Genomic DNA, 27,045 nt, shown 5'->3' with positions numbered 1-27,045 from the left:
TTGTCCTGCGAATCTTAGTTTCATGGAACAGGAAGTCCGACTTTCTCCGTTTTCCAGACACATTTGTGTTTCCCCTCTCGGCTGATTAGTGACTGAGCTCTTAGTGGTTTCTGGAAACTGGCGTCTGCCCCGTCACACTAATGTGCTCAAACATGCTTCATCTTTAATATTTAACGACGTGCTGTTGGTCTGTTGAGAGGAACTCATGACTTCCTCTTCATCAGACCTTCTTTATCTTTTTGTTGTTGTTGTTGTTGTTGTTGACTGACCCCTCTTGTTGTTGTTGCCCCCCCCCGTCAGACTTGGCTGAAGAACTACGGCTACCTGCTGCCTCACGACATCCGTACGTCAGACCTGCGGCAGGAGAAGGCCATGCAGCTCGCCGTGGCCGCCATGCAGCGCTTCTACGGCATCCCTGTGACGGGAATCCTGGACGAGACGACTATAGAGTGAGTCATCAGCTGTCAGCTTGATATTATCGCCCATCCATCCACAAAGCAGCTGCGAGTGATGAGAGTTAAAACTTTAAAACTAAAACAAAGGACCAAACGTGGAGCTGAAGCTGAATGGATCAGTCAGTACAAACACACAGTCACTTCATCCATCCAAAAATATTCATCACAACAGTTTTTTTTGGTTTTTTTTGTGGTTGGTTCTTTTATTTCCTTTTGAGAGCTCAGCAATGAATCCAGGCCGCTCTGATGAATGACTCTAATCGCTCGGACGTTTTTAGCCTCAGCTGCTTCCTGGCTCAACTCGAGGAAGAAGGATTTTTAGCTGAAACTGTAAAAGCTGAATTAGCTCCGTTTGAAACCGGCTGAATGAACACGTCCGTTTAAACTGCACACCGAGATTTACAGTTTCTTTATTTGATCAGATTCGTTATTGCAGGTGATGATGTACCCGTTCAGACACTCAGTGAGGGATGAAGCTGTTTTTTAGTTTGGGGAAATTCACTGTGAAGAGATCTGAATGTGGATGTTGTGTTCAGGTGGATGAGGAGACCTCGCTGCGGCGTCCCGGATCATCCTCACACCAGCCGCCGGCAGAGGAACAAACGCTACGCCCTGACGGGACAGAAGTGGAGAGATAAAAAGATCTCCTACAGGTACGTTTCGTTTCCTCGCCTCCTCCCTCCCTGACAGCTTGTCTCCTTCCTACTCCCTCCCAGGCCTAATGTAAATTAGCTGCGTCCCAACGGACCCTGAATGCATCTCGTATCCTCGCATCACATTTCACCCACTCGTCTCTCCGTCTTTGTCTTCATTGGTCCGTTTTCCATCTTCAACTGTCTCCCTGCAGTCTCACCCTCCGTCAGATTGAATTGAAGCCTATGGGAAGATGTCCACAGTGAGACATTAAAGACGTGCTGTTCTGCTGCGTTGATGACTTTGACTGTGATGACTGTATCTCCCTCTCTCTCTCTCTCCCTCTCTCTCCCTCTCCCTCTCTCTCTCTCTCTTTCTCTGTCTCTCTCACCCTCTCCCTCTCTCACCCTCTCTCTCTCCTCTCTCCCTCTCCTCCCTCTCTTCCACCCTCTCTCCTCTCATGTCTCTCTCTCTCTCTCTCTCCTCTCTCTCTCTCGTGTCTCCCTCTCTCTCTCTCTCTCTCAACTCTCTCTCCCCCTCTCTCACTCTCTCTCTCTCTCTCTGTCTCTCTCGCTCCTCTCTCACGCTCTCTCTACTCCCTCCCCTCTCCTCTCTCTCTCTCTCCTCGTCCACCCTCTCTCTATCCCTCCTTTCCTCGTCTCTCTAACCCTCTCCCTCTCTCTCTCCGCTCCTCCCTCTCTCTCTCTCTCTTTCTCTGTCTCTCACATCTCTCCCTCCTCTCCTCTCTCTCCTCTGGTCTTACCTGTCTCCTCCCCCCTTCCCTCTCTCCCCTCTTATCTCTCTCTCCCTCTCACCCACCCTACCTCCCTCTCTGCTTCTCTCCCTCTCTCCCTCATCTCACCACTCTCCCTCTCCCTCTCCTCTCTCTCTCTCTCTCTCGGTCTCTCCTCATCCTCTCCCTCTCTCACCCCTCCCTCTCTCTCTCCCTCTCTCTCTCTCTCTCTCTCTCTGTCTCTCTCTCTCTCCCTCTCTCACCCTCTCTCTCTCCCTCTCTCTCTCTCACTCTGTCTCTCTCTCTCTCTCTCTCTCCAAACCATCCCACTCAGAGCTTTATATGTTTAATGTAAATTATGCCACTCCCGTAAGACCCTGAATGCATCCCGGCTCTCCTGCATTACAGCTTCCCACTCTGTGTGGTTACATAAAACCCGGAGTGTGAGCTCACAGTCCTATCTGGTTACCCTTTACAGTATCTGAGTCTCCCCGGCTCTCCTCATGTTTCACCTGCTGTCGGCGGTCACAGTCCTGCAGAAAAGAGCCGCCTCTGTGTGAGCTGCATCATGGTCACAATCGTTTCTAACTCGGTTGTTCTTCTCCTTCAGAGGCGCCAAAGCATCCCTGGGGCTCCCCCCCATCTCCTATGAATTACACTCACATGTGACTAATTTGCAGTGGATAATGTTTTGGAGGAGGCCTAATGCTCCCTGGATTATATTATTTACGATGCAGAGTTAAGTTCACAGGCGAAGGTTTTGTTCCAGCGCAGGATGGAGGTTAGAGGCACAAGACTTTAAATCTGCAGAGATCAATATTGATGCAGCTTTTTTTCCCCCCACCTCTTGGAGCTTATTTGTACGGAGCTCTTTTCCACAGCGCGGCCATTTAAAGCGACTGTTGCTGTTTAAGCGGTAAATAAAAATAAAATGGAACAGTATAAAAGAGACGATGGATTTTTTGCTGATTGGTTTTGACTCGCTGGTGTTACGTGGTTGAATACTTGAGTTGTTGATGATCATGAAGTGAATAGTTATTATTGAGCGAAAGTTCCTGGAATGAGTTTTTAGCCCCTTAAACTAGAATTTAATGGGATTTTCTGCCTCTGCATTGTGTATGTTATTGTGAATTTATTGTATTTCTTAGTTTGTTTTGTTTTTTTAACTGTTGTATTTTAAAAACAGGAAATTAAGAGCGATTACTGTCATCTAAAGGGAACAATGATGGGCGTTTATTTTAGTTTTCTGGCTCTTAATGGGCTGAACAATGAATCTATTCACTCACAGCATACAATAAGAATCCACGCAGCAAGTTTTACAGAATAAACGTGCTGATGTACTGATGTGCCACAGTCCTCGTCTTCTGATGCAGCTTTATGTCTGACAGATATTTAAAGAGCCGTCCGGTCTAAAGGTTGAACTCCAGGTGGTCTGAATTTCTAAATCAGGTCTGAGCTGAGTGTTCCTACAGTGAAACGCCTCAGTCCAGAGAATACTGACAGCCTGAGTTAGAAAACTGAACCTTAAAAACAGCCGTCAGCACTTCTGGAACTTTGTGATGTCACAACAAAACAGTCGCGGCCCTCAGCCACCCCAAAAATATATCTTCAGCCCTTCAGCTTAGCACACAGAAGTTAAAATAGGAAACAGCCATTGTTTCAGCTCATTCTGTTTTTGCGGCTCCTGAAGGAAGCAGTGAGGTCTGAAGGTGACGATGAGTTTGGAGCAGCTGACGTGACACAGACGGCGGCACAACGAGACACATTTAGAGGGATTTTTAGGGCGGCTGGCGAAATGGAAATGATCACCCGCTGCTCGTTGCTGCGACTGCAGGATTACACAACCGTGTGTCTCTAAATAAAAACTTCCACTGATGCCCCAGGACGGGGAGGGCCGAGGTGAATGCTTCGGTTCGTTTCTTTGATATGAACAAAAGGACGTTTGACAGAAAGTGAGAAGCGGACGATTCCACAAACCGTCTAACTGAAGTAAACGTCAAAGAGAGTCTTTGCTTCTGCTTTGGCTTTAACATTCGTGCTCCCCTCAGACTCTTCCTTCAGCTGCACTGGGATGTTTTCCTTTCTGGTGAAACATCTGGACAACAATGGGATGGATTTGAAATGAAAGCTGCTGGATGGATCCTAAAAACTTTCCTTCAGCTCAGATTTGTCCAAATCTTCAGCCTCGGCTTTAGTTCATGTTGACATGCTAAACTTTACACCTGCTTCTCTTCAGCGTGTTTCCATCGTTTGATTATTTTATGTCAATCGATACTTTATGATCTGAAAGTTATTTTAAAGTTTTTTAAAGCTTCCCTCGCCCTTTTACCTGAATTCAATGCTCTTTCATTTTGGGCGGTACGTTCTTCCATTTAACCACATGGTCATTGTGTGTGTGTGTGTGTGACAGAAGACCATCTGTGTGTTTTGGCCACAGGTCATTTGGCTGGCGTCGCTGCCATAACGTTCCACACCATTTACTCAAATCAGACAACTGCCACCTAGCCGTCTGCCGGGCAAACACACACACACACACACACACACACACACATTAACCACTTGGCTCCAGGGTTGGAAGTTGGAGTTATACATAAACTTTATGAAGAGATTTGCGTGCCGAGACTTACGAGGAACTGCACAGATCTCCAACTCCGGTGGTCACAAACTCTGCCAAATGTTTGGTCTGTCACACAGCAGATCGATTCCCCCACTCCAGTCAGAATCTGCTCACACAAACGAGCTTTAGTTCGGGTTTCATTATTCAAAACGGGCTTCACGTAACTCACAATGGTTTTTTTCTCCATTCACTGCACGGTGTTGCAGCAAACAACTTGTCAGAGGAGTTTGAATAAAAAGGCTTAAATTTGCTTAGGTTGAAGAGCCAGTGTGGCTCTCTGAGATTAGCTGAGACAGCACAGACTCCGGCCAAACACGCCGGCAGTCCTTAAAGTAATTCCCTCTGACTCACAACAACAACCTCTTTAAACTTCGAGACGGAGACTCGGAGCAAACATCAAACACAAAAGCTGCACGTTGATGAGGAGACGGGAGAGGAGCGAGTCACTCGAGGCCTGAGTGTTGAAGAAGATACTTCACGATGTTTTATCGGCTTCATCATTCATGATGCTGAACGTGTGAGATTTTAGAGCGAAAACAAATATATAACGAATCTACTTTTTCTCCTTTAATGAAGAAGCAAAGACTTAAATCTCAGTCTTCCTGTTTTAAAACAAAAAGCACCTTATCTGACGAAAACAGCGAAAACATCCTGTGTGACGTCTCCACAGGTCGTACGGACTGACGGACGGGAATGTGACGCCAGAGAGCTACGTCACGTTCCTTGTTGGTATCGTAACCATGACAACAGCGATGGTCTGATGTTCAGGAAGAATTTTATCCTAAACCCAAATCTCCGGTGCCTCTGATGTCATCGGGACAAAAAGTTCAGATCATAAAGAGTACACAATTGTATTTGTTATAGTTTTAATCGGACCCGATGGGATGGTTGAGCTGCTTTTCCTCTTTACATCCCAGTCGGACCGATTCGGCATCATGTTTTATATTCACTCCATCATCAAAACACAACAAGAATATATCCGCTCCCGCCGTGACACAGATCCCAACGAGCCATAAACTACAGAGCGTGCAATAAACATTTCTATTTCTTTGCCAGTTGGACTTCGGGAAGCTGTTGTGCGCTCGCTCGTGTATCTTTGCTGAATTATGGCAGTTGTGTAACGTGCTGGTATTTATTTCCATAATGCATTTTTCCTGGAAGGGAGCAGGGAGAGTATTTGCTCCCCGTGGAGAGACAGATTGTGTGAAATGAACTTTCGCTTCCCGCTTTGTCATCTTGCTCTCTTGTCTTAGCTTTTCTTTCCCGCCCTCCCCGCCTCTGCCAATCACTCCCATCTGTCCTCTAACGCTACGCTAAGACGCCACGTGCACGTGTTTCCTCATGCTAAGGCCAGTGATAAAACATTTAATGACATACCGTCCCCCTCTCTCGCTGCAGAATAGAAATGGATGCCACGTCTGGTCTCCTGCAATTACTCTGTAATGACCTTTCTGCCTCATTCGTCTCCTAAAGATGTGAGCTGCATCGCAGCTGAAGGAAGAAGGCTCAGCTGCTGCCGCTTCTGGGATCGAACCTGGAGTGTCCATGACATTTAATAACAACAGTTATCAATAATAATCCAGTATTATTCCTAAACAGCACAGATGTGGTTTATTTAAAAAATCAATTTCCAAGAAAAAAATATTTGGATTTGTGTCTTTGGGATAAATAAACACAGCAGGAAGGTAATTAACTTCAAATTTCGATTGTTAATATTTGTCTTTGATACGGAGCAGCGTGTTCAGTCGTGTTGTTTGTTTTCGGGAAGTCCAGTTTAAGAAAGCAATCATCAGCAGTTTATAACTGTCTGAGAGTCGACTTTAAAGCTCTGCACAGGTTCAACAGAAACAACTCTTTTATCTGTTGTTCTTTGAATCTGTTAAATTAAACACCCAAAATATTTGATTTGTCAAAGCAAGCTGAATATTGACAGTCCAGATTCATGATGGTCTGATGTAAGATCGTAACAACGTTTATTAGAGCGGTCACAAACGGTGTGAAGCTGGAGAGCAGAAATACAGATTACATGTCCAAACACTCATTTTTCCACTGGCCTGCAGAATGCAATCAGATTTTCCTGTTTCCTTCGCTGACTCATAACTGTCGAAGAAATTCCAAGTGACCCAGTCGGACAGCAACGTGTCAGCAGCTGGTTGGTTAATCTTTATTCAGTAAGACGACCTTAAAGCTGATGCCAGTTCTAACTGTTGATCTGAGTGTTGGTGCCTCCATCTTTCACCATCAGCAGGTAAACAGCACTAACCAACGCTGACCGCTTTGTTTTTTCTCCTTTTTGCAGCATTTCTAACTTCACCCCTAAAGTGGGAGAGAAGGACACCCAGAGAGCGATCCGACAGGCCTTCAACGTCTGGCAGACGGTCACTCCGCTCTCCTTCCAGGTTGGTCATTATGGTCTGAAAAAATGTTCCCGTCACGGAAAGAAAAGCCAAAAGTAGTTCAGTTAAACCCCCGAATAAATCAAAAAGGTCTGCTTCTCTTCTGGCCAGACGTGGTGGTGCATGTGTCACAGGAAGTGAAATGAACTCATGTTTGACGGTTCTTTTGTGACGGATCCTGATTCTTCTCCGTCTCTTTGTTTCTGTGCTTCCCGTCCACCCGTCTGTCCAGGAGGTGCCGTACGCGGAGATAAAGAACGAGCGTAAAGAGGCCGACATCATGATCTTCTTCGCCTCCGGTTTCCATGGCGACAGCTCTCCGTTCGACGGAGAAGGGGGGTTCCTGGCCCACGCCTACTTCCCTGGCGCCGGCATCGGCGGAGACACACACTTTGACTCTGATGAACCCTGGACGCTGGGCAACGCCAACCACGACGGTGAGACCTTTAAAAACGCATCGCTCTAATTTAGATTAATTTCCCTCGGGGCCGTCGGGGGATTTCTGTGCTACTGATTTTAATCCGAACCCAGGGACTTCTTTCTGATTCTTCAACCCGTCTTCCCAAAATAATCACACATCGTCCTCCTGAAATTTTAATCCAGAGCACTGAAATGAAAGTGTCACGGATCAAGAAGACTTTAACTTCCCCAAAGACCCAGAGAAAACTTTAAGGGACGACGCATCGCTCAGAAGGCTTCTCGCATATCGATTCTGTCATTTGAAGGTTTATTCATTTGTAGATTTGGTCTTTCTTATTGCACGTCACTTTGTCATATCTCTGTCTGAAGGTGACTTCCTGCTTGGAGGTCAGATTTAATCTTCACTCCGGTAAAATGCTTTGAGAGGCTCTAACTTCATGAATCTGAATCTGAAACCAAGCAAACTGAATTTTTGATAAATAAATCAGGGAGCCACTTCCTAATGTGGACAACGTTAGCATGCTAACCTCCACGTCGGAAAAGGAGCTGAATTTAATACTGAACTTTTTTTTTTTTGGTCATTTAACCAAAGAAGCTAAAAACAGAAATATCCAAAGAGTTATCAGGCTCCTTTAAGAATATTACAGAATGAAATACAAACTGATGAGATAATTGTTTATTTTTTCAATTTTAACACAAAGGGTTTGTAATTGAAATGCTTTTACAAAGCAGTCCTGAGCCACCGCTCCTCTATCTTTGGGCAGCAGACCGTTTAGTCGCTGGATGAAAAATGGAGGAAGGAAAAAGCGCTTCACTTCATAGTTCTCTTTTTTTTTTTCATCCCGTCTTCTATCTCAGTTTGACAAATGACTTGTGCCAGATTCCCTCTGCTTGAATAACTAACATGTTGATAGAGAGAGGGGGGTGATAGAGCGGGAGAGGAATCTGGTTTGAGAGATTAGCAGAAAGGAGAATTAGCTTTGACAGAGAAGCTCTAAATTTGCCATCGCAGATTAGAGCGAGCCCGAGAGTCGTCTTCTGGAATATCTAGGCCGTTCTCCTTTAATGTCGTCTGGATGCTTTTTGCACACACATCTCCTTTTTCTTTAGTTTTCTTTCTAGTTAAACTGCTGATTTGTCAGTAAATACTCGTGATAGCGTTAACTGAACAGTAAGTCATCCATCACAGCTGTCAGTGTGTGTGTGTGTGTGTGCGGTCGTGCAGGTGCTCTCATGCAAACCCTCACAAATGTCTCTTTATCTCTAAAATCCCTTCAAATGCAGACACACACACACACACAGTAATTGAAAGATTAGAGTGGTGATAGTGAGACGGCAAACTTCTCAAACGCTTCAAAAACTAATTCGCGGTATCGGCCTCAGAAGGACGTGGAGAGGACAAAACGGGCCTCGTTTCCACTGCCACTTAAAAGCCATTTCTTTTCTCTCTCTGTCTCTGCTGCCGCTGAGGGACAGTTTCTGTTATTAACCTCGTCACCTCTGGAGGAGAGCTGTGAAAGACACAAGTGTCCACGTCGAAGATACGAGACGCTCAACCTGCTGAATGAAAATGTCCTCGGCCAAAACTGATTTTTCAGTGACTGAATGATGCTGAGCCACGTGGAGGTGTGGAATTACTGATTATCCCTGGACTGTGGAAAGAAGTGGGAATATTGTCCCAGAAAACAGATCCAGAAACATAAAGTGGCTCAAACCGCCTCACAGAACCGTTCGATGTGTCAACAGATGGCGTCTCCTCTCATACAGTTTAGTGTGATTGTCGCAAAATTTGAAGCAGGTGGGGAGAGAACAAGCATAAAATAACAAAATAAATAATAAGAGTCACAAACAATACAGCTATAAGAGGGGACAATGCAAAGCTGCAGGTCAGATAGATAAAACTTTATTGTCATCCAAATATACACAACAGTGTACAAAGAATGAAAAGTCGATCAGGAGAGAGCTTGACTCAAAAATCTAAAATTTCCAGCAAGATAAATAAAAATATAGATTAATAAAACGTTTTAAATTTTTAAATGATGTCCATTTAGAGGGGAATAGACCAATAGGAAGGGAGGGGTTGGGGGCGTGGCTACGGTGTGACTGACAGACTGGACCACCCAATCAGCAGAGAGTACGGAGCAGGTCAGACCCACCTTCTGCTCCAAATATAGTTTCTACTGAAGGCCTCCAAAGAAAGAAGTGTTTCTAATCCCAGTTTGTGCTGTGAGTCACATTAATGAGCCCACAGCTCACATCAGTTCACCGTCCGAACCGCCATAAAAACGTGGAGACCGTGAAGTTAAAGAGGACAGAGACAGACACACACACAGAGCAACAGCTCTGAAACTGAACCGCCGCCAAACAGATGTGTCTGCGTGGATAAATCGGAGGAGAGTTCCCGCCACGCCGGCCGGTAACTATTCAAGTCCCTGACGGTTGACTTCCTCAGTCTGACACGAGTCTGAGTCCCTGTTGTCGAGACTTTGTCCTGCCGCACAATGCAAACATCCCTCCTTTCATTTTCATGATTTAGCAGCTTGTTGTACAGACGCACGAGTAAAATAAATCTGCTCTTATCTTCTAATTGAAATAGTATTTCACGCAGGACCTGCTCCTCCACGGGAACACATTTGAAAAGTCCAGGTCGTTGATGTAATTTTTTATTAATGGTTATCGCCGGAGAGGCAAGAAAAATATTCTTGGCAGGTAATTTGTTGTACTTTACTTGGCAGGTGAGCCAAAAAGTTCATTTCAGATGCAGCTTGTAAAAAATTATCCCCGACACACAAACTCATCTCTGCCAAGAAAATAAAAAATCAAAAAAAATTACCCCTCACAAAGCGAAGACACTGCGGGCGCGTCGGACTGGGACTACTTGAGAGAGGTTTCATCACAGCCATATCAAACATCGGCCTTATCGCAGGCGGGAAGCCGACCGCTGGGGCCAAACATGATAGACAAAGCCGTTATCATCGTCGCGGGGCGTCGCAGCAGACGACGGACCAACCACCAGGGGAGATTTCCCTCCAGCCGCCATACATGAAGTGAACGCGTGTGCTGCAAAATCATCTTTATCTTTCCTGCAACGTGGAAGGAGCTGGAGAAGGTGGAGGAGGAAGAGGAGGGCCGTGGAGATAAAAGAAAACAGCAGCAGTCTGTGTGTGTTTGTGTTTGGAGGAAAATTAGACGAAGGCAGGAAGTTGGAGAGTAAAAGAATCGGACGGATGAATAAATGAATCCAAAACTGAAATCATTCATTCATTCATTCATCTTCTCCATCCAACACACAGAGACAGACAGAGACCAACAACCACTCAGACCTACGCACAATTTAGAGTCACCAGTGAACCCAAACAGGATGTCTTTGGAGAAAGACAGGGAATCGAACCCAGGACCTCCTTGTTGTGGCGCTAACCACGCCGCCACCGTGCTGCCTTAAACCAAAGTCGATTTCAGCAAATGAATCATCTTTCATCTGTGTAGATTGAGTTCAATCCAACATTTTGGTACAGACCCAAAAATCTCTAATAACCTTTTTAACTTCTTTAACGACAGACTGAGACCATAAAGTCGTCAGGAAAACTTATATGAGCTCCTAAACCAGGGAGAAGGAGGGACATTTTCCCATAGAATTCAATTTAACCTGACTTCTGTGGAGTCGCCCCCTGATGGTTAGAAGATAGAATGAAGGTTTGAGGTTCTTCAGCGTTGGCTGTTTCCACCACTTTTCTGAAAAAGTCTTTGGTTAAATCTAAATTTCTGATCCAATAAGCAAAGTCAGACTTTGGAAACTACGACACGACAAAACCAACAAAAGCATGAAAGTCGCAGCGAAATAAAAAAGGAAGAAACAGGAAACTACTGACGCAGTTTTATTTCTATCCCCAATTTTACACTTGACGCCTCCAAATTAGCATGAGGCTGTTTTTTTATTAAATTCAGATTGGAAATATGAACGATTTCTATTTAATTCCCTTTAACTGCAAAGATGTCTTTGTTATATATGAATTACAGAAACTGGGGCATGTAGAAAATCGAAAAACATTCATCTTGATGAGGAGATCAATGGTACAAAAGGAAAAGGAGAAGTGAAAAAGAAGAAAGTAAAAATACAGAAATATTCTGTAACTTCTGATGAAAAAAAAAAAAAAAAAAAAACGAATTACTGTAGAAAAATTCTGCTCTTCGCCTCCGACCATCTTTACAGTTGAATTAGTGGAAAAAGTCAGCCGCTGGTCACCGCGGCTGTAATCTTCAAACAGACCAGCCCGAGTAAAGTAAAAAAAGATAATTATGTTCTGTAATTAGGTTCAAACTGAGTCAAACCCAATTACTGAGCCGATGAAAAGTATTAATTTGAGTTCTGTGTTCGGCCCGTAAGAAGTCATTAAACATCTGACAGCCACTCAAAATCTCAGCTCTGAAGATTATAACAGTCTGGTTTTAATAAGCCGGCAGGAATACTCAGATTCTGGGGTGAGGTGTAAGAGGAGTGTGAGCGGCGCGATGAATAGCCAAAGTTGTTTTTGTTGCTCCGGCAGGAAAATCATCCCTTTAAGAGATTATCCACGTCCTCCTGCTGAATCACAGCTGGCTCCGGTTTCTCCCCTCATCTCGTTTCCTTTCCACAAACGTCCTATATTTAAGCATTTAGACCCAAATGACTCCTTTTTATGGGCGTTTTAAGAGTTTAAGGTCGCCAACGCAGTGTGTGATGAAAAAGGAGAAGAAACATTCATTTTCGTTTTGCCACGTGTGTTTTTTCTGTGAGCAGAGTTATCTGGACTTTAGTCAGCAGGATCGAAGCTTCTTAAGATGTTTTTAAGTTTTTGAGAGCAAATGATTTGGTCTTTAGTCATATTTGTTTACATTTGTGTTCATGTGAGGTCCCTCTGACGTTTTATTGTTGAGGGGTAAGAAGGAGGAAGTTCTGAGTATTATCCTTCTGGATCAGCAGCTCAAACTTGTGGATTTAACAAGTCTGGAACTATTTACTCCATTTTAAAGGTCCACATCTGAAGGTCTGAAGGTCTAAAGGTCTAAAAGGTCCAGACGGTCTGAAGGTCTGACGGTTCAAAGGTCCAGATGGTCTGAAGGTCTGACGGTTCAAAGGTCCAGACGGTCTGAAGGTCTGACGGTCTGACAGTCTAAAGGTCCAGATGGTCTGAAGGTCTGACGGTTTAAAGGTCCAGACGGTCTGAAGGTCTGAAGGTTCAGACGGTCTGAAGGTCTGATGGTCTGACGGTCTGACGGTCTAAAGGTCCAGACGGTCTGAAGGTCTGACGGTCTGACGGTCTGAAGGTCCAGATGGTCTGAAGGTCTGACGGTTTAAAGGTCCAGACGGTCTGAAGGTCTGACGGTCTGACGGTCTAAAGGTCCAGATGGTCTGAAGGTCTGATGGTCTGACGGTCTGACGGTCTAAAGGTCCAGACGGTCTGAAGGTCTGAAGGTCCAGATGGTCTGAAGGTCTGATGGTCTGACGGTCTGACGGTCTAAAGGTCCAGACGGTCTGAAGGTCTGATGGTCTGACGGTCTGACGGTCTAAAGGTCCAGACGGTCTACAGGTAGACCTGCATGTGGTCCTTGATTCTCAATCAGGTCCAGGTTCTATGTTAATAAACAGTCCTCAGAGAAACCCTCACAGTCTGGATTCAGAAACGGAACCTTAACCGTTGGGACTTCTGGAACTTTGTGATGTCACCGCTCTTAGCCACGCCCACCTGAACCACACCATCCAACCTTTGTTCCGTATTTTTATTGGATCACACAAATAAAAGGTGGACCAATCAGATAAAAGTCGTCTCAGACTCTCTCTTCTGGTTTTTTTGTTCCTGAACCTCCAGTCTTAAAACTACTGGATACCAAGGCTTCAAAATAAGACCGTGGAAGTGCATATTTATGAGGAGAAGTGTAAAGAGCTCTGCGGTTGAACTGGTGAACATCAGAGAAAGAGAAGCTGCACACATCATAATAAAATGATTATTATTACACGTCAGACGAAAATGTGACAAGCCCCAAAACGACTTCAGCCGGTGCGATCCGCAGACGTCCTCAGGTCATAAATGGACTCGCATTCCTTATGATGACAAATTTTGTACATTATGTTACGAGGCGGCAACAAGAGGTCGTCTGTCACTCAACGCTTATTGAAAAGAGCGAGCCCGGTTTCCTCCGAAGACCTGAAGACACCAAAGTGTCAAATTTTAGAATCCACTCAGTCGCTCTGAAGTCATTTATTCAGACAATCTTCACCTCTGATGATTAATTCAACAACCTCCACTGTTAAATTATCTTTTGGCACTTCACCTCCATAACTGTCATAACAGCAGCAGGTTTTAATTATAGGCCGGCTCTGCAGGACTTTTTGTCTGCAGACGTCCCTCCGTGTCACTTCGTTAAAAACACTTCTGGACTCTCCGTCCTGGAAGGTATTTGTTGTTTTGCTTGCAGGTGAAAAGGAGGAGGAGCTGGAACTGGTCTTTGGTTTGGATTGGACCAGGTCTGGTTTCTGCAGCTTCAACAAACAAGAGTTGGCCTGCAGAAAAATGGCCAATCAAAATCAGCTTTTCAAATTTTAATATTTTTAGGCCCGACACGGTGAAACATGTGGAGTTGTCACATCATGAATCATAAACCACCGGAGCTAAAAGATATTTCCCCCCTGACACGACGATCAGACTGCAGTTCAGGACTAAAAACCTTTGGAGCTTTTAGCTTTGATCCTGCGAGCTGCTGGAAAAGTCTCCCGAGGATCTGAGAACAGTCAGAAGCGTTGAAATTTTTCTCTTCTTTCTTTCTTCCTCTCTTTTATTCCGACAGCGCAGCAGAGAGAGACGGGAAATGATGAGGAAAGTCGCAGCAGCTGGGATTTAAACTGAGCACGGCCAAACCGTCGAGCCGTCGGGTCGATCACAAACTTAATGTGCCTCTTCAATAATGAAACAAAACTAATCTCCTTTCTTTTTATTCACTTAATTTATTTTTATTCAATGTTCTTTTTTAGCTCATCAGCCTGTGACGCTCTAAACTGTAAGAAAACAAATAAAGTGTGACTGATGATGGAGGATCAGATAAACAGCCTATTTTGATGCGACTTAGTTTCTCTTCAGCGGGTCTATTTCCACAAACTAATATTTAGAGCGTTTCCAAAGCTTGCACATAGCATGATGCATTAAATTTGAAAGTCTACGCCGCTTCCTCTGCACGGGGAACGCCGTCAGTCGTATTTATGAGCAGAAGCGTTTCCACAGTGTCACATCAGACAGCCGAGTGAATCCACCGGGATATTTCCAGAGTCCGAATTCAACATATTCTTCTGAAGCAGCAGCAGCACATTATTTATACATTCACAGATTATACATTTAAAATCTGTGGGAGTATGAACCGGTGAATTTTACTGGATGTGGCATTAAACAGTTTGCCGTAGTCTGAAATAATCCCCATCAAACAGCGCCGGCTGACGGTCGCTTCCATTTCCCAACTCTCCTTTGATGTGAGAGTCACATTACACAGCTGCCCCGGTCTTCCCTGGTGTTTTTACTCGGTCCATCTCAGACTGTTTTTATTTTTTACTTCACAGAAACCAACACGACAAAGTGTTGCGTATCTGCTGTGAAGTTATCTGTCTTTCAACCTTCATCTCCTTCTCTTTCTCCGTCTCAGGTAATGATTTGTTCCTGGTGGCGGTTCACGAGTTGGGCCACGCGTTGGGCTTGGAGCACTCCAACGACCCGAGCGCCATCATGGCTCCTTTCTATCAGTACATGGACACGCACAACTTCAAACTGCCTCTGGACGACCTGCAGGGCATCCAGAAAATCTACGGTGAGCCTCAGCGGGTTTGAAATATGGTGGATCCTGTTAAAGCTTCTTGATTTGAGAGACGCTGCTTTAAATATTTCACATCTTAAATTCTGTTTTTCATGGAAAACCTTTTTTTGTGTGGATCAGATGTGATGTTGTTGACCTTTTCTTCCAAACAGTGGCTGAAGAGTTTCATTCTCTTTACTGACCATCAGGGGGCGCCTCCTCTACTTTAAAGGAAGCCAGGTTGTGTTGAAGTCTATGGGAAAATGTCCCTCCTCCTGTCGGATGAGTTTATGGTCTCAGTCTCTAGTTTACAGTCTTCAACACAACACGATGTTTATTTTTTAGATACAGGCATGGTAAGGGGCGGGGCTACTGTGTGATGGACAGGGTTAGGGTTCGGTAATAAGTCCATCAGGAGCAGCTGCTGATTCCGATTCCAAAGCAGCTCCTCTTGTTTCTAATGCAGAACGTGAGATAATGAAAAGTACAACCTCCATTTCATTTCACGCTGCAAACGACTTCACTGTACGGAGTCGGTTCTGTCACTGAGGACTGAATTACAAGCAGGGATCACACTCTGCTTCATTTCATTTTGAGAGCCTGGATCTGGAAACAAAAATACACTTATAAAGTTATTTTTCTGCCACAGTGACAGAAGACACGCAGCTGGTTCAGTTTGGATCAGAGATTTTTGGTTCCTCCAAGATGTGACAGCGGAGTTGAATATTGGTGGTAAAATAGAGAAAATAGAGAGAATCAGAAATAGTTTGATTTCCCAGAAAAAGATTCAGAATTGTATATATTTATATATTAATCTCCGAAGAGTGAGAATTAATTCAGACTGATGTGCCTGAGCAGTTGACTTCACTTTAGGCCTGAAAGCAAATACTTGCAAAAGCAAAAACACACACAAATCAGATCTGAATTATTAATCCTAAAGCTCAGAGTGCAGCTGAATTATGGAGAACTGAATTACAGAATGTTGTAGTGATGTGAAGCAGGATCATACTGATGAAATATATATAAACACAGATACAGCGCTGACTGAGGAAGGTTTGCCTGGAAAGAAACACACAAACAAAAAGCTGCGACTTTTCCTGATTGTTCACACCGCCAACCTGAAACGATCAGCGCAGTCTCTGTAGTAAAGTGAAGCAGGAACAGGAAACTAAACATCATCTTCGCAGCAGCGACGTCATCTTTGGAAACTCGAACCAATCTCGCCGTTAAAGGTCATGATACACGGCTGGCATTTGGAGTCGGCGTTGAAGCACAACGGTGTCGTCACTGGTGTGCCTCCGCAGCATGTGTGCTCAATATGGATAAGGAAGCCTTTTATTTTATATGCTTGGAGTTCATCCTGGGTGCCTCGCTGCACCTGAGAACACCAAGCATCCACCCGTTGAAGGGTTTTATTCGAGAATGAGGCTGAGGATTTCAGTCATATTTGTGAGGATGCGTTTTGGGTTTTTTTCCTTGAGATACTAAGTTATATTTGAGGTAGCAGTTGTTGTTGTTGTTGTTTTTTTGGTTCCTACTTCTGAATGAATCAGAAACATGACGTGTGGTTGTGCTGCTCCACTTTTACACCCCAAGTGTCATTGCACAGCTTTTCGGGCTGTGAAGCGTAGTGGAGTTGGAGTTGAGTGCACAAATGGAAGAAGGTGAAGCGTGAACCACAATTTGCATCAGAATTTGCAGCACTGAATCTGTGTGGGATGCAGAGTTCCCACAGTTGTTATTACCTCCCAGAAGCCGTCCATAAATCTGCTTAGAAAGTGTTAAGAAGCTGCAGAGCTTCTCGGGGAATCATGCAGTTTCAAAGTTTCCTGAATGATTGCAGGCTGGAGGGGACGTGTTGGAAAATGTTTCATCCAAACTTGCTGTAGATCCCAAAGACACCGTATTACCCCAGAAACGTTGAACATCTCAGCAGGCAGAAATAAATCCCGTTCCACTCTGTTTTATGTCCGCAGGTATCCCCACAGCCATGCTGGAACCCACCAGGCCGCTGCCCACTCTACCTTCCCGACGGACGCACTCCACCTCCGAACGCAAAAACGACCGTCACTCCCGCCCGGCGCGTCCGCCCGGGGACCGGCCCGCGCTGCCCGGAAATGGCAAACCCAACATTTGTGACGGCAACTTCAACACTGTGGCCTTCTTCAGGCGGGAGATGTTTGTCTTCAAGGTGAGCAGAGGTGGATGAGTCTCGTCAAGACTTCAACACGGCATGCTTAACGTAACGCTGCGCCATCAGAAGAACCTGGCTCTGATCTCTCTGACACGAGGCTTCGTTCTGGTGTGACTCCACCGTAACGCCACATTTGACAAGTTGGATAATTGTGTCATAGTTTGTAGCTGCCTGTCGCCTCATTCTTTTTCTAACACAGCATTCATTTTCCCTGTTTGATGGCTTTACCACACGTTTTCTTACGTGCTTTAATTTCTCTTTATTTTCTGCCTTAAAAAGCAAACAATGCCATCTCATTTCTACGCAGATGACACTGCAGTATTTCCATCTACTGAGCTGGATTACTGAAGCTTTCATGGCGCTAAGTTTTCATTGTAAATCCTAAATCTCCATCTCAACACGTTAGCCACGTTAGACAACTGCGTTTGTTTTTGATCAGACGAGCCCATTAAGATTTTAATCTCTGAACAATTAGAACTGCTGTTTATTTCTTTAACTGTAAAGAGTGATTCCTGCCTTCATCTCTTCTCGTCCGGATTATTAGTCTCAGGCAGGAATCGGCCACAACATGACAAAATGCCGCCATCAGACTTTTAACTAAATTGTAGAAGTCTGATCATACCACTCATATTTTAGCTTCTCTTCACCGGCTGCCTGTCCACTTTTAGAAGTGATTTATGGTTTCAATTCCGATGTGGCGTTTGGCGACAAGCTACCTGGCTGAGCTTCTGACATCATTACTCAGCAGCCTGAAGCTTCGATCTTCAGATAAGACCCAGTTAGTTTTCTCCCTGTCAAGGCTGAAGACCGACGGTGACAAGGCCATCGCCGCGAGGGCCTCAACACTTCCTGTCCACTTAAAACTTCCTTTTCTTCACCCGCGGCGTTTTTATCTGCTTCTTTATTTACGGTCTCCATGAATAAAGTTCTCAGGTGTAAAGCTTTGTCTGACACTCGAATCAAACAGGAAAAGTAAAGATCGGTGCTAAAATAAGCTTCTTATTATTTACAGTGACTATAAACGCAGGCCTGCGGTGCCCGCTGAAATGCAGAACTTACAGGCAATTATATTGACATACAAGCAAAGATGACAATCTACGACGCAGCAGACTTCAGATTGTGGCATCAGGTGTGTAAAGCCTCCCTGCGGGCAGTTTGAGCTCTCATGGAGCTGCCTGGACTCGACCGTCACTCCCTTAAAGTTCTGGTGTAAAAAGAGAAAGAAGGAATAAAACGGCAGCAGAACCAGATGTTGCTCGTTGAGAGACAACATGTTCGTACGTTGTCTTGTGTTTGTGCTGGAGGTGAGCAGCTCTTTTTGAAAACAGGATATTGTTCTGGGTGTAATTAAAGGCTCTCTGCTCCCAGCAGCTGAGTCATGCAGCCATCAGGTGGTGTGTCGAACGGGGAGGGGGGTGGCTCTGGGGAAAAAGCTTAATTGCACATTAAGTTGGGAGGATGCAGGGCTACGGTCGCTTTGTAGCTCGGAAGGTAATGATCGTTCCGACGCTGCCAACGTGACGGGTTCGATTCCCATCGGGCTTGGGGGGGGGCTTGTGCTAAAAATGTGCACTCTCATCCTATCATGAGGCTCCTCGGGAGAAGAATCGGCTCGGTGGCATATGGTGCTATCTGGCTCTATGATCATTAGCACCAGGCATATGCCTCCAGCATAGTTAGTAGCAGACTAATGCAGCTCTATTAGAGCCACCGCACCGGCATACAGAGCAGTCTGTCCCCGAAGTGCTCACATAAATCTGAACAATTTAGATCAATAATTTAAAAATAAATGGGCTGTGTTGTGTCAAAAAGGGAAAAGAGAGACAAAAAAGGCATTCTGACGTGTTTGATCTTTAAAGTGAATGTTAGAAAAGGTCACAAAGCTGTTGGGCGCTCAACCAGCTGCTGCTTCGAGCCGCCCAGTTTGTAAATTTGTTCATTTAATTTCAAACAGAAGTGTGTTTGGATGAAAAGGTGGAGCTGGAGCTGACCCGCTGTGTGCTCCGTCCTGATTGGGTGGTGAAGCCTCCATTCTGCTTCATGGTCCTTTAAAAAATGAGCATTGTGTTGTATGAAGACGGACCATAAACTCATCAGGAAAACATTTACTGAGGAGGGGCATTTTCCCATAGACTTCAACATAAGGGAGGAGGAGGGACATTTCCCCATAGACTTCAACGTAAAGGAGGAGGAGGGACATTTCCCCATAGACTTCAACGTAAAGGAGGAGGAGGGACATTTCCCCATAGACTTCAACGTAAGGGAGGAGGAGGGACATTTCCCCATAGACTTCAACGTAAGGGAGGAGGAGGGACATTTCCCCATAGACTTCAACATAAGGGAGGAGGAGGGACATTTCCCCATAGACTTCAACATAAGGGAGGAGGAGGGACATTTCCCCATAGACTTCAACGTAAAGGAGGAGGAGGGACATTTCCCCATAGACTTCAACATAAGGGAGGTGGAGGGACATTTCCCCATAGACTTCAACACAAGGGAGGAGGGACATTTGGCCGAGCAGCCAAACGAGGCGGACCGGAGCACATCAGGACATGAAGAGCAGCGAGAGCCGGTGGGCGTCTGAAAGGAGACGCTCATTATGGGATGTTTCTTCGCTTTCTTTCCACTCGATGTGAAATATTGATTTTCTTTTTTTCTTTCTTCTTCTTCTTTTTTTGCTTTCTGTTTGAGGATCAGACAGAAAAGCATTAAAAGTCAGAGGATGACGTTGGCTCATTTGTGTGTGTGTGTGTGTGTGTGTGTGTGGACAAATTAACGCTAAAAAGCATCATTGTGAGGATGCTCACGTCTTCAAAGGGGCCATTTTCAGGTCAGCACTTTAGCTTTCAGGTTAAAGGCCAAACATGAACACGAGTCCAGACCAACCTGTTTGTGTGTCTGTGTGCGCTCAGGGCTCAGTGGAGACGGTGTCCTAGATTCGCTGATAATGAGCAGAGATGGATGCTGGCCTTCCTCCTCTTACCTTACATCACCCCACTCTTCCTATCTTCTGTCTTCTGTGCTCTCCCTCTGTTCGTCCATCTGCTTTTTCCCGCTCCTCTCACCTTTTGTTCCTCCTCATCTTGTTTTCTTTGTGTTTTTTTTTCCCACACCTTTTTCCTCTTATCTAAATTATTCCCACCATGAAACCATCTGGACCCGGTCGGTTTCATATGACCCAGATTGGAGCCACATGCTGGTGGTTCTTCTGGTCCAAGTCTGTGGAGCAAGTTCATCAGACGTTAGCTCCACATCTGGACCAAGTCGAGCAGTTTCATTTTGCTTTCGGAGCGGAAGGACGGCTGGATTAAGGCCAGATGTTCAGTTTATCATACAACTAAACGTCCACTTGGAAGTGTAATGATGTGATGCCTGGCCGGATTATGTGGAGAAAGCAGCACATTTTCCTGACCGAATGAGACGTAGCAGAATCGTCAGGACTTGGCTGATTGGCTGAGGTGGATTGAAACTCTAAAGCGTTTCCTGAAGCCACCGGGAAGTCGTTCTGAAGAAAACATGGTGTAATGTGCTGACGTCGTTCTGTAGAAAACGGTGTAATGTGCTGACGTCGTTCTGTAGAAAACGGTGTAATGTGCTGACGTTCTGTAGAAAACGGTGTAATGTGCTGACGTCGTTCTGTAGAAAACGGTGTAATGTGCTGACGTCGTTCTGTAGAAAACGGTGTAATGTGCTGACGTCGTTCTGTAGAAAACGGTGTAATGTGCTGACGTTCTGTAGAAAACGGTGTAATGTGCTGACGTCGTTCTGAAGAAAACGGTGTAATGTGCTGACGTTCTGTAGAAAACGGTGTAATGTGCTGACGTTCTGTAGAAAACGGTGTAATGTGCTGACGTTCTGTAGAAAACATGGTGTAATGTGCTGACGTTCTGTAGAAAACGGTGTAATGTGCTGACGTTCTGTAGAAAACGGTGTAATGTGCTGACGTCGTTCTGTAGAAAACGGTGTAATGTGCTGACGTCGTTCTGAAGAAAACGGTGTAATGTGCTGACGTCGTTCTGTAGAAAACGGTGTAATGTGCTGACGTTCTGTAGAAAACATGGTGTAATGTGCTGACGTCGTTCTGAAGAAAACGGTGTAATGTGCTGACGTCGTTCTGAAGAAAACGGTGTAATGTGCTGACGTTCTGTAGAAAACGGTGTAATGTGCTGACGTTCTGTAGAAAACATGGTGCAATGTGCTGACGTTCTGTAGAAAACGGTGTAATGTGCTGACGTTCTGTAGAAAACGGTGTAATGTGCTGACGTTCTGAAGAAAACGGTGTAATGTGCTGACGTTCTGTAGAAAACGGTGTAATGTGCTGACGTCGTTCTGTAGAAAACATGGTGTAATGTGCTGACGTCGTTCTGAAGAAAACGGTGTAATGTGCTGACGTCGTTCTGTAGAAAACGGTGTAATGTGCTGACGTTCTGTAGAAAACGGTGTAATGTGCTGACGTTCTGTAGAAAACACGGTGTAATGTGCTGACGTTCTGTAGAAAACATGGTGTAATGTGCTGACGTCGTTCTGAAGAAAACATGGTGTAATGTGCTGACGTTCTGTAGAAAACGGTGTAATGTGCTGACGTTCTGAAGAAAACGGTGTAATGTGCTGACGTTCTGAAGAAAACGGTGTAATGTGCTGACGTCGTTCTGTAGAAAACGGTGTAATGTGCTGACGTCGTTCTGAAGAAAACGGTGTAATGTTCTGACGTTCTGTAGAAAACACGGTGTAATGTTCTGACGTTCTGTAGAAAACGGTGTAATGTGCTGACGTTCTGTAGAAAACACGGTGTAATGTGCTGACGTTCTGAAGAAAACGGTGTAATGTGCTGACGTCGTTCTGAAGAAAACGGTGTAATGTGCTGACGTCGTTCTGAAGAAAACGGTGTAATGTGCTGACGTTCTGTAGAAAACACGGTGTAATGTGCTGACGTCGTTCTGAAGAAAACACGGTGTAATGTGCTGACGTCGTTCTGAAGAAAACGGTGTAATGTGCTGACGTCGTTCTGAAGAAAACGGTGTAATGTGCTGACGTCGTTCTGAAGAAAACGGTGTAATGTGCTGACGTTCTGTAGAAAACATGGTGTAATGTGCTGACGTCGTTCTGAAGAAAACACGGTGTAATGTGCTGACGTCGTTCTGAAGAAAACGGTGTAATGTTCTGACGTCAGCTCCGGCACTGATTCCTCTGTCTCCTTTAATAAGCGGCGTACTGACATCGTTCTTTCAGCCTCAGTTAAAGGTCTTTCTGGGCGTCTGTGACTCACTCCCACTTTTCTTTAACAGTTGAGAAGTCGGAAGTTGCCGTCTCCGTCAGTATATTGAATTTCTGATTCCTTTGTGTTTTAGGACCGGTGGTTTTGGCGTCTGAGGAACAACAAGGTGCAGGAGGGCTACCCCATGCAGATCGATCAGTTCTGGAAAGGCCTGCCGCCGCGCATCGACGCTGCCTACGAGAGATCTGACGGCAAATTTGTCTTCTTCAAAGGTACAGAGGGGAAAAAAGACGACGGCATTTCCTCTTTTTATTTTATTGCCTTGAAACGAGCTGAATGTATCGCGACTCTTCCTGGAAGTAGGCCCTTCGGTCTCCTGGGTCCTGACATATATACAGAGGAGCCATAAACATCAAACTGCTGCTCTAATGAATAACGCCATTGTCAGTTTGGTGGCAACATGTTACAGAACAGATTCACGGCCTCTCGCTGAGAGCGGCACGTTTCCTGTCTGAGGACGCATTTAATAAGAGCAGCAGTTTTTCCACATTAACTCACTTCATCGCGCTTCAGTTTGGCAACTCATTGAATATTTGTGACTTCCTCATGAGGCACCAACTGTTGCTAATAGTTTAAAGTTTCTAGAGTTAAACTTGCAGTTCCTTTAGACCTTATGGACCTTTAACACTTCAAAAGGACGACCTCCAGAAAACACATTAATTCAACAGACCGTTTGAGCCTTTTTCTCCTGGAAAAGGTTTCAGGACATAAACCTTTTGTTATTAACATTCACTTCATTTATTCACTTCAGTGGGCCACAACATGCTCAAGTCAGACTCCTGGTCTGAATTATTGTTTCTCTTCTGAAATCTAAAAGTTTAGAATCAAAACACGGCCGTGCGCTCCTTTTCAGTCAATTCTGGTAAAACAGGAATAAATATCTGCAGTCGGAGCGCATTAATAAAAGCTCCTGGATCTAATTAGGGAAAGTTCATCAGCTGAGCTTATAGATGTTAATGAATCATTAATTAAACGCTGTGCAGGCCAACAAGTCTGGATCTTGGTGTTAATAAAAGATCCATTAACAGGTTCATTAATCACAGCTTTTATTCACGCTGCCTCATCAGGCAACTTTAAATATAAACACATCAGCTCAGATCAAACCAAAGCGTTTTTTGCTTTTTGCTTTTGTTTTGTTTTTTTCTTGCAAAACTTCAAGAAATCAGCCAATTTCTCTCCCGGTCTCCGGTGGAGGAGCTCAGCGGCCTCACAAAAGGGCACTCAAATCTCTGTCTACCATCTGCTCCGCTGTTATAAGACTCCATCCTGCGCTCCACATGGCCTCCTCCTCCTGAAACTATATTTAATAAAGTGTGAAATAGAGAATGGCGGAGCGGTGAGGAGCGCCCGGCCCAAAGTAATAGAATTTCAGTGTATGTATGAAACCTCCCTCATCCCGCGACTGCTGACTGTGGACTCATCTCTCCCTCCTTCTCTCTGTTTCCATCTCTCTCTCTCACTCTTTCTCACTTTCTTTGTAACACACACACACACACACACACACTCCTTCTTCTGACAGAGTGTCCTGCTATCGCGGCCAACCAGGAGCAGATATTAATAGCTTCGCTCTCTCCGAGCTCTCAGCAGCCGACTTCATCTCATGCTCGCACATGCACATGCACACACGTACACACAAGCACGGAACGCACAATGACACAACTCAGCCAGGCTTTGCTATCCACACACACACACAGTCATACGCCAACACATGACAATGTTTCTTGCAGTGGGTGAGCACAACAAACATTCTCAAAGAATTAGAGGATTTGTCGATTGTCAGTGTGTGTGAGTGTGTGTCTGTGTGTGTCTGTGTGTGTTTGCCAGTAATAATCTCCTCCATAAGCTCACTCAGGAGGTGGTGACACAAGACTAAAGAAAACTGCTCTTTCAGTAGCTTTTCTGGTTCACCAGTCTTCGTTTGGATGATGTCGAAGGTGTCGTGAACAAAATCACGAAGCAGAAAAAAACAGCAGCTCGTTTAAACCGGGTCACCACGGCCTCCGTGTGATGAGCTGACGGGGGAACTTTCATCTCATGCACAGATTAAAATCCCGTCGTGGCGTGAATGTGGATCCGACACCGCACTTTAAATCGAGGAAATGTTCAAACATTACTCGAACACTGGTGTAAATAATTCCAGCAGCGTTGGTCACTTCAGTTCTCCTGGAGGTTCTGCAGGAGGAATCAGTGATTCAGCAGTGAAATCCAGTCTTTTTGAAAACCCAAAGAAATTCTACACTAAAAAAGAAGATTTTATATTTATATTTGTTGAACTTGCTCAGGAGGGAGTCGGAGGTTTGGGCTCAGAAAACAGCCTCGGTAAGAAGAAACAATAAAACTTTAAGACAGCTTTAGGAGAGAAATGTGAACCTGACTTTTGGAACAGAGTTTGTGTTTTATGTTCTGTACAAATTCCTAAATATCAGTCGACAGATCGGCCTCAAACTGGGGAAAGAACCCGTCCAATTTTGGTGATGATCTAAATCTGTTTTCTTTTTCATTTGGCAGAAACAACATCAGTAAGCTTCAATGTACTCGTTTATGGTCCAGATAATAAATAATTATTATTTATACGTCTTAATGCGAGGGATTACAAACAGATCTCAAAATGTTATATGTAAAATGTTGTCAGAACACGCTTTAATGGCCCCCCCCATCTTCCAGGTGATAAGTACTGGGTGTTTAAGGAGGTGACGGCAGAGCCCGGTTACCCCCACAGCCTGGTGGAGCTCGGCAGCTGCCTCCCCAAAGACGGCATCGACACGGCGCTGCGTTGGGAGCCGGTCGGGAAAACCTACTTCTTCAAAGGAGACCAGTACTGGCGCTACAACGAGGAGAAACGCACCGCCGACCCCGGATACCCCAAACCCATCACCGTGTGGAAGGGGATACCCGACGGGCCGCAGGGGGCCTTCATCAGCAGGGAGGGATGTGAGTGTCTGAGGGGAGGGGGGGGATAACCAGTGAGAACAGTCAGAAAACCAGTCTGTTCGATAATCAGTCAGTCAGTTCGATTATCAGTCAGTCAATTTATAATCAGTTAGTTTATAATCAGTCTGTTCGATTATCAGTCAGTCAGTTTGATTATCAGTCAGTTCGATAATCAGTCAGTTTGATTATCAGTCAGTTTGATTATCAGTCAGTTTATAAGCAGTCAGTTTGATTATCAGTCAGTTCGATAATCAGTCAGTTTGATTATCAGTCAGTTTGATTATCAGTCAGTTTGATAATCAGTCAGTCAGTGATGTGATTGTCCTTCTCATATAATTTAGTTAATTCACATTGAATGACTCTCTAAGACCAACATTTATGCTACAGAAGCAGAATATGCAAACAGCAAAGGTTCCAGACACACACAGACACACACACTGACATGCAGCGTCCTAAAAGAAAACTACCCATCAACACTTCTACATGTCGAGCTGAAACCTCATGACCTTGTGGCTTCCTCAGAGGGACACCAGAGGCAGTGACGTGTGTGTGTGTGTGTGTGCGACAGAGATCAGAGGCATTGACATGGTCGGTCGGGTGTGGTGTCTTGGTGTGTTGGTGTTAGATGAGAGGCTATCCTTCAGGGAGTTTGGATGCAGCGGACGACGTGTGTGAGTGTGATTGTGTAGTTGTGTGTGTCTGTGTGTCTCCACTGGCTGCTTGGAGGTGATGGAGCAGACAGAAAAGCAGACATCATAAGAAACCTTCTAGGGTTTTCCACTCGGTGATCTCAGTGTGTTTGTGTGTCTGTGTGTGCGCACTAAAGCAAATTGTTTTGCTCTTTACTCCGCATTGATTGAACTGCTGTATTTACCAGATACTTTTCATTTTCATAAAAAAGTAAAGTGAGTTATCTCGGCAGCAGGAACATGAAACGGTCTTTCTTCTCTGTCTGCTGTTTTTTCAGCATTTCGTTTCATCTGTTCATTTATTTAATTTATCTCAGCACTCTTTTTGTCTTTGCTTTCTGATCTGATGTGCAAATTGAAATTTGTGAGATTCACAGCAGCATCTCCTCATTTCAGTTTTTGTTTCTTCCTGGATGTAAATTGTTAGTGTGTTGTCCGTCCAGGTCTCCCTCTCTCCCTCTCTCTCTCTCTCAGTCACAGTGTCTCTCTCTCAGGCGTTACATAATATTACCCTTCAATAAAAACAACCACTGCTGGGACCAGAATCCTGCAGAATCATAACTGCCGTGTCACAATAGAAATGTTATTGCCTCTAATGAGATTCTGCGCCACGGGGATATACCGGCGCCGAGAGAGGCAGCCGAGGACACCGAAGACGGATGCGCCTCGCTTAAAGAGAGAGCTTCTCTGCAGGACCGAAGGTCTCGTCTGCATCAGCGTTTAAGGAATTTAGAAAACAAAACGGAGATTTCCTCTTTAAGCCTGCGGGAATTCATTCTGTTCCTGTGACACAAGACTCAAGTGATTTCTTCTTCTTTTGTGCTGAAAATATCATTTACTGGCTCCCAAAACACACGACGTGGGTTGAGATCGGAGCTGAGTGTGTGTGT

The 27,045-nt window shown here is 44.9% G+C and overlaps 1 protein-coding gene across 1 annotated transcript in view; it reads left to right on the top strand.

Moving 5' to 3' along the window:
- mmp24 (matrix metallopeptidase 24) overlaps positions 1-27,045 on the top strand; it is a 50,403-nt gene that overhangs the window by 15,934 nt on the left and 7,424 nt on the right. The window contains exons 2-9 of the mRNA XM_029502112.1: positions 301-449; positions 992-1,108; positions 6,738-6,837; positions 7,067-7,271; positions 14,920-15,081; positions 17,043-17,257; positions 22,609-22,747; positions 25,200-25,466. Of these exons, the coding sequence (XP_029357972.1) occupies positions 301-449; positions 992-1,108; positions 6,738-6,837; positions 7,067-7,271; positions 14,920-15,081; positions 17,043-17,257; positions 22,609-22,747; positions 25,200-25,466 (1,354 nt within the window). The remainder of the gene's footprint in view (positions 1-300; positions 450-991; positions 1,109-6,737; positions 6,838-7,066; positions 7,272-14,919; positions 15,082-17,042; positions 17,258-22,608; positions 22,748-25,199; positions 25,467-27,045) is intronic.

The sequence above is a fragment of the Echeneis naucrates genome, chromosome 5 (assembly GCF_900963305.1).
Source record: "Echeneis naucrates chromosome 5, fEcheNa1.1, whole genome shotgun sequence".
NCBI classification, from domain to species: domain Eukaryota; kingdom Metazoa; phylum Chordata; class Actinopteri; order Carangiformes; family Echeneidae; genus Echeneis; species Echeneis naucrates.
The sequence above is the reverse complement of the archived record's forward strand: the minus strand, read 5'-3'. Positions and strand labels throughout refer to the sequence as shown.